Source organism: Diabrotica virgifera, chromosome 1 (assembly GCF_917563875.1).
Source record: "Diabrotica virgifera virgifera chromosome 1, PGI_DIABVI_V3a".
NCBI classification, from domain to species: domain Eukaryota; kingdom Metazoa; phylum Arthropoda; class Insecta; order Coleoptera; family Chrysomelidae; genus Diabrotica; species Diabrotica virgifera.
The window spans coordinates 192,625,767-192,638,025 of record NC_065443.1 but is presented as its reverse complement, the minus strand read 5'-3'; the positions used below and the strand labels follow the sequence as shown (position 1 = coordinate 192,638,025).

Genomic DNA, 12,259 nt, shown 5'->3' with positions numbered 1-12,259 from the left:
TATATATATATATATATATATATATATATATATATATATATATATATATATACAAGAAATTTTTTATTTTCTAAATGTGACTAAATTAAAAAAAATTGGGCCAAATCCAATCTTAAAGTATAGGGAAAAACTCGCCCATCCAAATGTCAACCATCCATTTTGGTCCAAGGGTGTGGATTTTACGGCCCTTCCCATTTAGGGTCTGTTTTTCGTTCTCGTCCCCAAAACTCCCAAAAATTTCGAAAATTTAATTCCGACCTTTACAGCTTCTTATGGTACTGATCATTACCTTTCCAATGCATGTTTAATTTTGAAAATTGGTTATACTATTCAAAAGTTACCGATCTCAGCAATTTTATTCAATTTCTATTTAAAAAGGGAAAAATGTTTTGTATGTGTGTATGTTTGTGGAAAAGTTACACCGATCTGATTTTTTTTCTATCTTTTAAGAGGGGTCAGGGCCGATTCAGAACCGGTGTAGCTTGTGACTTTCGACCACCCTTAAGCCAGCTACAGGAGTTGGTAGGTACAAAACGGCATGTTTTCTGGGGGTACATACATACCTTAGGTTCAAGGAGAGACAGGAAAACCGCAAATACACCAAATTAATAGCTTTGAGATAAGCTTTCCAATAGTGCCTAAGTGGTTAGGATCAGAGATACACACGGCTCAGTACAGCTGAAAAACTGAAAAACTAAGCTTTGAAAATTTTGGTTTTTGGATAATTTCTCAAAATTTCAACCTACGAATTGCGCCAATAACTGAGGAGGACTCTAGACGCGTCTAACGGTGTATAGCTCATATCAGGAAAAATTTTATCGAATTTTTAAGTTATAGCCTTCATAAATGTGATCAAATATATTTCCTATGGGAAAAACGGTTTTTCAAGCTCAATAGTTCCTATAATACCTTCAGTTATCATACTTGACCTTGGATGCATCCGACACTACTTCTCATATTTAGTGATCAAAATCGGTTATACCGATTAGAAGGTATCTAGTTCCAAAAGTATAATCCATTTGACCATTATCGCCGAAATGGTTTATGTAGTTGTAATGCTTGCGACGCTAAATTTAATAGAGCAATCCGAGTTCATTTACCGGCCATTAAAATAATTTTTTATTCTATTTCGAATAGAAAAAAACTCTAGTGTACATTCAATGGACACTAGATCATTTGAGAGGTAATCATAGAAAGGCGACCATTTATCTTAACGTGGAATCGAGAAACAATACATTCAACTCCAGACATTTCATTTATATACAGGGTGTTTGGTATAAAATGGGCCATAGCTTAACCTCAGGTTCCTGAGGTTAAAATAGACCGATTTAAGCCAACTTACCTTGGTACAAAGTTTATAGTAACTGAGATACAGGATCTCAAAATTAAACTTTTTTTTTTATTTATTATTGAATATTTTCTGACAGGTACGGGATAACAACATGAAATTTGGTATGTGGGGGTTTTTTGGGTCAAGAAAACTAAATTCCCTACCAAAAATTATGTATTGCCCAGAGGGCGCCACATACGCCTTTCAGCACTCATTTATTACGTTCAATTTTTTTATCCCTCACTCTGTATAATTTTGACATTAAAATTTTTATTCTCCTACTAGTTTTACTTAAAAAAGGTATACTTTTTCATCTCCCTAAACTCAACCGTTTTCGAGATAAACGCATTTTAAATCTGCGATACACCATCATTTTTAGCATATCATTGTAGTTAAACCCGAAAAATAACTTAATACCATAATAATTGTGCCAGTTCTCAAATTTATGTCATTGCATCACAAATTCCATTTGAAGAAATTTGCGATACATTTTTGGATAATTTTATGGTTTTAAGTTATTTTTCGGGTTTAACTACAATGATATTATGCTAAAAATGATGGTGTATCGCAGATTTAAAATGCGTTTATCTCGAAAACGGTTGAGTTAAGGGAGATGAAAGAAGTATACCTTTTTCAAGTAAAACTAATAGGAGAATAAAAATTTTAATGTCAAAATTATACAAAGTGAGGAATAAAAAAAATTGAACGTAATAAATGAGTGCTGAAAGGCGTATATGGCGCCTTCTGGGCAATGCATAATTTTTGGTAGGGAATTTAGTTTTCTCGACCCAAAAAACCCCCACATACCAAATTTCATGTTGATATCTCATACCTGTCAGGAAATATTCAATAATAAATAAAAAAAAAAGTTTAACTTTGACACCCTGTATCTCGGTAAACGCCCCATTATTTTTGTCCGACAAGTGATCCAATATGCATTACACATGTAAAAGAACAGTACAAAATAAAAATGACATCTGTGGTAATAAATAAAAAAACTCCAGGAAATTGACATCTTTGGCGCATCCGACTGCGCATATGCCCCGTGAAAATTGTCCGACAAGGTTACCACATGATTGTGAAAAGGTTTTATGATATATACCGTTAAAATTATTCATGTGGTAATAAATTTATTATTCTCATAAATTTGACATATTTAGCGTGTCCGACGCGTCATATGCCCCAATATTTTTGTCCGACAAAATTGTTTTCGCTGTTTATATGATAAAAACCATTGATTAAAATAAAATGACCAATGTGGTTATAAATTTTTTTCTTGCATAAAATTGACAACTTCGTGACCGCTTGACAGACAAACGCCCCACTGCCATGTTGCGCTAAGCTCCAAATTTGTCCGACTCCACCCAAATAACAAGCACAAAAAGTTTCAAGGGTGTGGTCATAAATAATAATTTTATATGGGGGCCTAAGAACTATTAATGTATGGAACAGGGGAAGTTTTAATTGTGGAACATGTCATTTTGACCAGTTTATGATTGTGAAAACTAGCAGGTTGGTTTTAAGTTTATTCAATAGCAAACTTTATATAAGATCTGAAAAAAGTTTGTGCGACAAATATGTTGAGCTTTTTAATAAGTCCGACACGTAGAACATGTCAAATGACAGGAATAATATTGGTAGTAAATAGCAGTCTGATTTTTGCATGAGAGTTTAATGTAAGGGTAACAAATCAATTGGAAGTTCTTCAGACAAAATACTTGGGACGTTTTCGTAGTCTGATGTTCGAAATCTATAACCTGTTTCACAATTTAAACTTCCCCTGGTCCAGTAAAAATTATTTAAAACATGATCTTCTCGGGTTCCTTGGAAATCTGTTAACTACTTTAATAATGAAATCCTCCTAGTTTTCAAGTATATAATTTCGGTGCAAGGCAAACCAGGTTTTAATTCTTCTTAAACTACTGAAATTTTAGCGGCATTATCACACTGTCTTGTTTTTAATTATTTATTTTTTTGTTCTAATCTTTCTATTTTTAATTTGGCAAATTTCTAGGGGGGGGGGGCGCAACAGCTCCTCCCTGTCTATGCCTGGAGATGCCGTGTTTCCACCATATATCAAAGTTTGTCAGACTAGACACCGTTAAGCTGTTTACAAATTTTCAGCTTACTAATAATCAACTTGTTTTTGGTATGCTGGATCCAGGCCTATAATACATGCATATGAACCGATCAATTTAGTTTTGATTTCCCTCAACATTATATCCGTACGTATCATTTATTTATCCGTTTATATGCTAGCTATTCAGATTGATCGTAATTGCCAAACGCGCTTTGTGCATAAATACAAACTAACTAATCCACGGTATTAACAGAGGAGTCTGGCGTTGAATTGTACAATAGTGTCATAATATTTTGTCGTTACCGCTTGGATAACCGACATAAAATAATACGCTGGAAATGTTGCTCTCTTTATATTTTCATAGTATCTATTGTAAGCTTCATATAATATATAAGCAATCTGTTTAAACTAGGTCCGCCTGGGAGGATTCTAAAAATCGGTAGAAATAATCGGCATTTTGCCTTTTTCAGTTTAGGATTACATAAATAGTTCTTAGGATCTTCACTAATAGACTTCACTGCTAGCAAGGGAATAATAATAAGTTCAACCTTTTTCCCTATACGGGACATCCATAAGGCCATATTATGGCTCTCAATTAATGGTAAAACCACCAACCAGATAGATCATATTATTTTCTATCTATCTATAAGCGAGGTTCCTACAGCCTCTGCCGCTTCTCGCATTTCGACCGCCATCTTTTTCTGTCCATTCATTTGTCTTCTTTGGTGGCTCTATCTCTCATGATGTGCCTTACATTTGCTTTCCAGGCAACTGAAGGCTTTCCCCTTCTTAAACAGAGACAGAGAAAAAGAACCGAGAATAGCGAAGAATTTGAAGAAGGATGGAGAAAGGGAGACAAAATATACAGAACAAAGAAGTGGAGGCACGAAAACGAACAAAAATACAGGAGGCTATGAATTCCTGAAACAACTCAGAGAGAGATATAATCCAATCTTTTTAGAAATAGAGAAGGACAAATAATAGCGTGTCTGCTAATAGTATTTACAAACAAACAGAGCCCATGTAGTAGATATCTGATATAGAGATAACGGAAGATCACAACCAGAATAATAAATTAACAAACCCACCCACAAGACAGGAGATAATGGAAAGCCGACATTTTCGGTTTTGTGCTGCAATTATTTTAATTTTATTAGATGCTTAAAAATAAAAATCTACCATGTGAAATGCCCCTTTATATCATACTTTTTCTTCAAAAAATTAGTCATTTAAATAATTAATACTAATTTATTGAAAGCATTTTACTGAACATATAGATCTGTTGTAAATGTCATAGCCCCTCATATGCTTGTCAACACTTAAATATATATTCTTTTTATTGATGTGCCTAGGCGATCATCATGGCAATCTTTATTTTGTCAGCAGGAGCGCGGAAAACCGGCACATATGTTGTGACGAACAAGGTCCAGAGGCTGTTTTACCAAAATCATTTTCTTCCTGGACCAAGCTTTACAAAAATTGTTCCTTTTATGACGGGTTGTAGGAAGGAATATCTGGATTATTTTCGCGTAATGTATCTAAAGTACTGTACCTCTAAAGATTTGATGGTGGTCAATACCTCTCGACTTTTTTCAATTTTTTAACGATCTCCTGCAAAAACACAGCTAAAAGCTGCTTTGTTTGTAAAATTATGTTTCATAGTATAATAAACAAGTCCTGACTATATTTTAAATCAATCTCCCCGATGTTCACATATAAAAATATGGATATACGAATGGGGTGCAAATGCACCCCGCACCGTTGTTTACGTAAGAATCTAAGCACCGCCTTACGAGGGTTAAAAGACAGCGGACCTTGATCTATAGCAATCTGTCTGTGGATGGATAACTGCCATCAAGTTTGTCTTTGAAATATTGGTTTTAAAACTTCTCTGATAACTTGCTTCACTGACTAGATTTACTAATGTCTGGAGATCTCTTAGATTTTCTATAAGAATGGCTGAATCGTCAGCGTATTTAATATTGTTGATTAGTTCTCCCTCTTGTCTGCCATCCAAAGCCACCTTAAAACTTTCTTTTACAGCTGTTTACATGTTTCTAATAATTTATACAATCAAAAAAAATGAAAGAATATCCGCGAACGATCACATCAATCACTTATTTTGTATTTGCTGTCTTTTTCTATAAATAACAAACGTTTGTCATAGAAAAAGACAGCAAATAAAAAATAAGAGATTGATGTGATCGTTCATGGGTATTCTTTCATTTTTACGACTGTATTAGTATTCACTGTAGTACTAGTTTTTTATAATTTTGCTCGTACATATTAATAATCCTTATCTTCCTAAACTAAATTGTTGAGTTAAAATTGTGGCCGATACGGTCAAAAGAGTCATAGTCCAGGGCGCATCTGTTTTGAGATGGACGTTGAGAGGTGCCTCATTTTTTTTTGCAGAAGTTGCTTGAAAATAACTCAAATAATAATATTTGAGTTATCCTCCCGCTCAAAATTGTCCGGAACATTGTTTAAATAATCAAAATGTCAAAATATGAAGGCAAAATTCGATTTTTTTATTGGCTTTTTGATTATAACTTTAAAACTTTTCATTTCTGAGAAAAGTTGTACTGACATAAAAGTTGCGTAAATAAATTTACTACAATATAGAATTGGTTAAAAATTTAAAAAATAGTCACCCTTGTTGTAAAATAGCCATAATTGCGAAATAAACCATACAAAAACAAGTATTGGCATTTTACGTTTTTCAACCATTTATGCTACACTTAGGACCTTCATGTTTTACCCAGAAAAACTTTATGATATAGTAAAACAACACTGTAAATTTCATTAAGATCGGTTTAATAGATTTTGCAAAATAAATTTTGCAATCCAGCTTTCGCAAAAAAATTCATTTTTCTTAAATGTTGCAGGACTGAAAATAAAGCAGATAGCAAGTTGATCTTTTTTTGCTTATAGAAGTGTACTGTACCTTTCATTTGCAATTTGCAAAATTAAAATCGATTAATTACCACAGCGTCAGGAAATTTTTTAATTAAACATTAATTTTTGGTGCTAAGCGCAAGACAGCGGTGTTCGATTCACACAAGTTGATTTCCACCAAAATTTCCTCCAATCTTTATCTAATGTATTATTTTCTTACTCTATATTTTGTTGTATTTTAATATTTTAATTCCACAAAAATCAAATTAATTTTATTATTGTTTGGGAAATATTGTTTAAACAATTGCATATGTTTAAAAATAATAAACTTTATTCTCTAAGTTAAAATATAATATGAACAAAGAAAGTTGTTGCTAAAAAAAGTGTTATTTCAAAGGATAGAGTATGTGTTTTTATTTTGCAATAAACAAATTTATTTATTTATATCGAAATGTAATAAAAATTAAAATGTATCAATAATTATCAAAGGTCATTGGAATGCCCAATCAGAGCAAACTATCCGCTGTCCTGCGCGTAGCACCAATAATTAATGTTTAATTAAAAAAATTGCTGACGCCGTGGTAGCTAATAGATTTTAATTTTGCAAATTGCAAATGAAAGGTACAGTACACTTCTACACAAAAAAAAATTTCAACTTGCTATCTGCTTTATTTTCAGACCTGTAACATTTTGAAAAAATGATTTTTTTTTGCAAAAGCTCGATTGCAAAATTTATTTTGCAAAATCTATTGAACCTATCTTAATGAAATTTACAGTATTGTTTTGCTGTATCATAAAGTTTTTCTGGCAGAAATATGAAGGTTCTAAGTGTAGCGTAAATGCTTGAAAAACGTAAAATGCGAATACTTGTTTTTGTATGGTTTTTTCGCAATTATTCCTATTTTGCAACAGGGGTGACTATTTTTTAAATTATTCACCAATTCTATATTGTAGGAAATTTAATTACGCAACTTTTATGTTAGTACAACTTTTCTCTAAAATTAATACTTTTAAAGTTATAATCAAAAAACGAAGAAAAAAATCGAATTTTTCCTTCATTTTTTGACATTTTGATTATTTAAACAATGTTCCGGACCTTTTTGAGAGGGAGGATAACTCAAGTATTATTATTTGAGTTATTTTTAAGCAATGTCTGCAAAAAAATTTTAGTCACCTCTCAACGTCCAAATGTACTAATATTTTTACATTTTTACAGATGGGCCCTGGTCTATCATTGATAAGCAACTCGACCGCAGTATGAACTAGGTAGATATAACTCAGAAATAAAATACATTATTAGGATTTTAAAATGCAGTGGATGTTTGTATTTCCCAGTACATGAATGTAACAACGTTTGATAACAGGAAAGGTAAATAAGCTCAAACTTTGTAGTAAGAAAATGAACAGAACCTATTATTTGGAATTCTATATTTTATGTATCGTTATTGTTTTTAAAGCTCTTTGCTTAATTGATTATTATTTACATAATAAAATATAAAATTTTTGTTTCAGTTAACCTAAAAAGCCACAAGCAAACCCATCTCTGCGGTAAGCTCGAAGAGCTTCCGGAAGTAGACCGACATGTATACTTCCCAGCTCCTTCGCCTTTATCGTCATCCAGTTGGGCACACACCAGACCAGCTATGCATTTGCAGGGACAACCAGTTTTTTATATATCGTACCACCTGGTCGACTACTGCTACAACATTACATTTTTGACACGAAATGGTTCATTCGAGCTGAATCCTAAAGGAGATTTGTTGTGTACTTTCAAAATTCATCTTCCCTATGGGAACAGAGTGGCTCTCAAATTGTGGATAGGAGATAATGAAGCTACAGGTTAGTACAAGATGTTTTAGATCTTTGCACTCCTCGTATAAAGTAAACTGTTTAAACCTTAATATAAACAAAATAGTGTTTCAGATTATAAAATATACAGAGCAGTAATTAATACTTTACAAAATTTTTGAATTCACTATAGGAATACTAGTCTTTGAATTATGTCATTTTGGAGTGACATAATATATCTCCACGATCTGTAATTTATTTTTGGTTGAAGGGTGTTTTCTAGAAAATATAGGTACTGATTGGACACCGGCATATTTTATATATTAACCCGGCAGTGGTTGCTATGTATGAGATTTTCTCTCACGGTTTCAGAAAATTGCGCACAACATTTTTTCATGGAAATTCTAGGCGCTGAGGTTCCTTCTAGTCTCCTATGTTATATTATTATGTTCTTATTATTAGTTAATAAAAAAAGTTTAAAATCTGTTTTAAAAATTGTATTTTGTAAAAAAAAGGCAAAATTTGGATATATGAGAGAAAATCTCACGCGCGACCCCTCGCGTACTAATCTACCTAGCGACCAATGCGGGTTAAAATCAAAGGATAATACATGAACTATACTCAACCAAACTTATACAGGGTGTTTGGTAAAGAATGGGCCATAGCTTATCCTTGGATTTCTGAGCTTAAAATAGGTTGATTTAAGCTAACTTACTTTAGTACAGAAGTTGATAATGACCGAAATACAGGGTATCAAAGTTAAACTTTTATTTTAATTTGTTCTTGAATATTTCCTGACAGGCATGGGATAACAATACAAAATTAAATAAACGGGGGTTTTTAGGACGAGAAATCTCGTCAAAAATTATGTATTACCCAGAGGGCGTCACATATGTCTTTCAGCGCTCATTTAATACGTTCAATTTTTTTATCCCCCACTCTACATACTTTTTGAATCAAAACTTTCATTCTCTTAATATTTTTATTTAAAAAGGTATACTACATTTATCTCCCTAAACTCTATAACAAACTTTTGTTATTTATAGAAAAAGACAACAAATACAAAATAAGTGATTGATGCGATCGTTCATGGGTATTCTTTCATTTTTCCGACTGTATATCCCAGATATGTAATTTTTCTTTGGATGGAAGATATTGTTAGAAGAATGTGTTGGTGAGCCCAAGCAGGGATTTTGCGCGTTACCCGAGCGCGTCAGAAAATCACATGGGGAGAAACTTTGTACCCTGTAAATGTATCCCTACCATAATATAAGGACTATATACAGGGGCGTGCGTTGGTGCAGTCGGTAAAAAAAATCTATCCTTAGAAAAACTCAAGCTCGTCTCTTACGACTAAATAAGTTAAGTGCATGATGAACAGTGTATATTTCAAAAATCTGACGATTTGAGTGGGCATATTAAGGAAACGGGAAGTCACAAAGTTTCACAAAAAAAGCGAATATTTCGCAAAATGATTATCATATCGACGAACTGAAAAATAAGTATTCAACATTTTTAAAAAATCACACCAAACACGGCCCTCTACGGAGCTGGGGTGGAGGGTTACTTTAAAATTTTAAATCGGAACTTCCATGTTTTTACTAGAGTTGGAATCGTTATTTAACAATAAGTAACTTTTATTGGAGACATTTTTTCGAATTATGTATGGATGGCGCTATAATCGGAATTTTTTAAAATTTGTACCCGCCCACATCCAGAGACATGTCAAGGGTAGACACGGCATATTCACCAAAAAAAGCGTAACGCGGAAACGGCATGGAAGCAGTCGATCGGTGGTCTATCTATCTCTTTTAACCAAGCGACCCCGCGCATGTGACCTACAAAGATGGCTAGACTACTCAATCCTATGTCGGCGTTACACCTTGATGAATTGAATGGCATATGACTAGCTTAACCCTCCGTTACTCGCACACGGTGTGGGAGACCGGGCCTGTAAATAAATTCCTGTAACTCTGCTTGTAGTGGGGATTTTGAATGGCTACTTCGTATACTTCTTCAGTGGTCAATCAACTGTGGGTAAAGTCAGTTCGCAGTGTAAAAAATAGTACTGTCCTTTTGTTATTACGCAACACGGTCCCGTACACCGTGTGCGAGTATTTGTGCACCAATTTTTGTGTTTGGATCACACATCGATATTTTTAATTAGTAAGGTAATTTAAGATATTTTCCTTATTTTCAATGTTTATAGATTAGTTTATTTATATTTATATATATAAATATAAATATATAACTTACCCAGAACCATCAGAATGAGGTTTAGGGAGATATGTGGTTTACCAACAGAACAAGTACCAGTCGTAACACCAGGATCTTCAGATCGCTGTGCTGTTTGTGATTGGAAGAAAAATAGAAAAACAAAGTTTTACTGCCAAATATGCTCAAAATATCTGTGTTTGGAACACCATTGTTCCAATGAATGTGACACCATTGTGTATTTCATGTTTTAAAAACGTTAATTAATTTTTATAACTTTTTTTGTTACTACAATTACTCTTTATTTTTAATTTTTTTGTGTATTGAATTAAGATCTAAAGTTCTTAGTAAACAAATTTAACCATATTCAATTTTTTTTTCACTTCCAAAGTTTTTGTATATACATATAAATGGATAACAATGAAAATTATTAAATTTTTGATTAAAGTAATATAATGTGAACACAAACGCATATCTACAAAATTATATGATCATATATTCATTAAATAATTTAATCGTACACAATTTTGCAAAAAAAAATAATTTTAAAACACTGCTGACCCATATTTTTGGACCCGGTCTCCTGCACCGTGCGCGAGTATCCGATCACAAAAAGTTGGCGCGAGTAACGAAAGGTTAATCTACCGTGTATAATATCTTTGCTCACATCCCCACTAAAACGGAAAACTTAACTTAACTCTTTTCGGTTTTAGTACTTAATCTTGACAACTCAATACGTCCTTATGACGCTTTAGTAACTGCAAATTTAGCATCCAATGCTTCCCTACTAATACTAAGGAACAATTTATTGAAACAAATGGACAATAATTGAATCATTTACAATGTGATGATACAATAATTGATACTGGCAACAACAATAAAGCAATCTTTATGACAAAAACATCTCGTGTATAATAGTAGAATACAATTCTAAAACCATTTTCTTGTGGTAGCTTTTAAGTCGACAACTACATTTCCCCTTAAATGAAAATTTGTGATCATACTTAATATTTATTTTGTTGAAGTTTCTATTCCCAGTTCGAAAATTGTTCTCAATTAACTGTAAACAGACGATTTTACAAAAAAGAGCTGTAAAGTCAGACTGAATCATCAGCTGAATCATCTTATAAATCAGGAGATAAAGGAGAGTGACAGTAATGCAGAAAGACGTTTAATTTAGTATGGACACGTGAAAAGAGTAGATCGTACAAGATAGATATAAAGCATTTCTGACTACAGTCTAATAGGAGAGAGGAAAATACGCAGACTAGAAGATCATAGAGAGATGAAATGGAGGAGGGCATGGAAAGGCAGGACGTAGACAACGTAGGATCCTATTAGAGAACAATTGAGCCGCAAATTATAGTTCCAAATATTATGACAAAAATATTTTAATATTGTAACTAAAAATTTCAGTAAAAAATCAGTTTAGTAAAACAAGTCTAACATTAATTTTAAAATTTAAAATGGCTAGATGCGTTTTTTAGATATTTTGATGGAATAATTAAAATTATCTTATGCAGCATCTAATCTAATACGAATTTTCGCACAAGCTTCCTTTGCTACATTAATTATGTTATGCAAACAATCCCTAGGGTTTAAACGAAACTCGTGTAGTCAAAGCTTGCTTGCTCTGTGCCATATACTTCTTATAGTTAGCTGCTTAACAATATTATGTTTGATCTTCTGCTACTTATAATTCCATTAGTAGATTTCACGCAGAAACTGCTAAAATGGAATATACAATATCCTACAGCGTGTTCATATAGCGAGTGTATATTTAAAATGTATTAGATTTTCTCAGTGAAATCGTGTAAAATATATAAAGGATTATCAAGGAATGTAAGCAATGGTGTTTTGTAATGGAATATGGTACTCAAGTTTATAGACCGTAAAGAGCGGACGTAAACCCTTCTGTCGCTGGTCTGGTCCAACACCTGTCGTTTCAA

General features: G+C 32.8%; 1 protein-coding gene across 2 annotated transcripts in view; it reads left to right on the top strand.

Moving 5' to 3' along the window:
* LOC114334182 (uncharacterized) overlaps positions 1 to 12,259 on the top strand; it is an 883,857-nt gene that overhangs the window by 859,993 nt on the left and 11,605 nt on the right. For both annotated transcript variants that reach the window (XM_050641876.1, XM_050641875.1), the window contains one exon: positions 7,821 to 8,147. In XM_050641876.1, the coding sequence (XP_050497833.1) occupies positions 7,821 to 8,147 (327 nt within the window). The remainder of the gene's footprint in view (positions 1 to 7,820; positions 8,148 to 12,259) is intronic.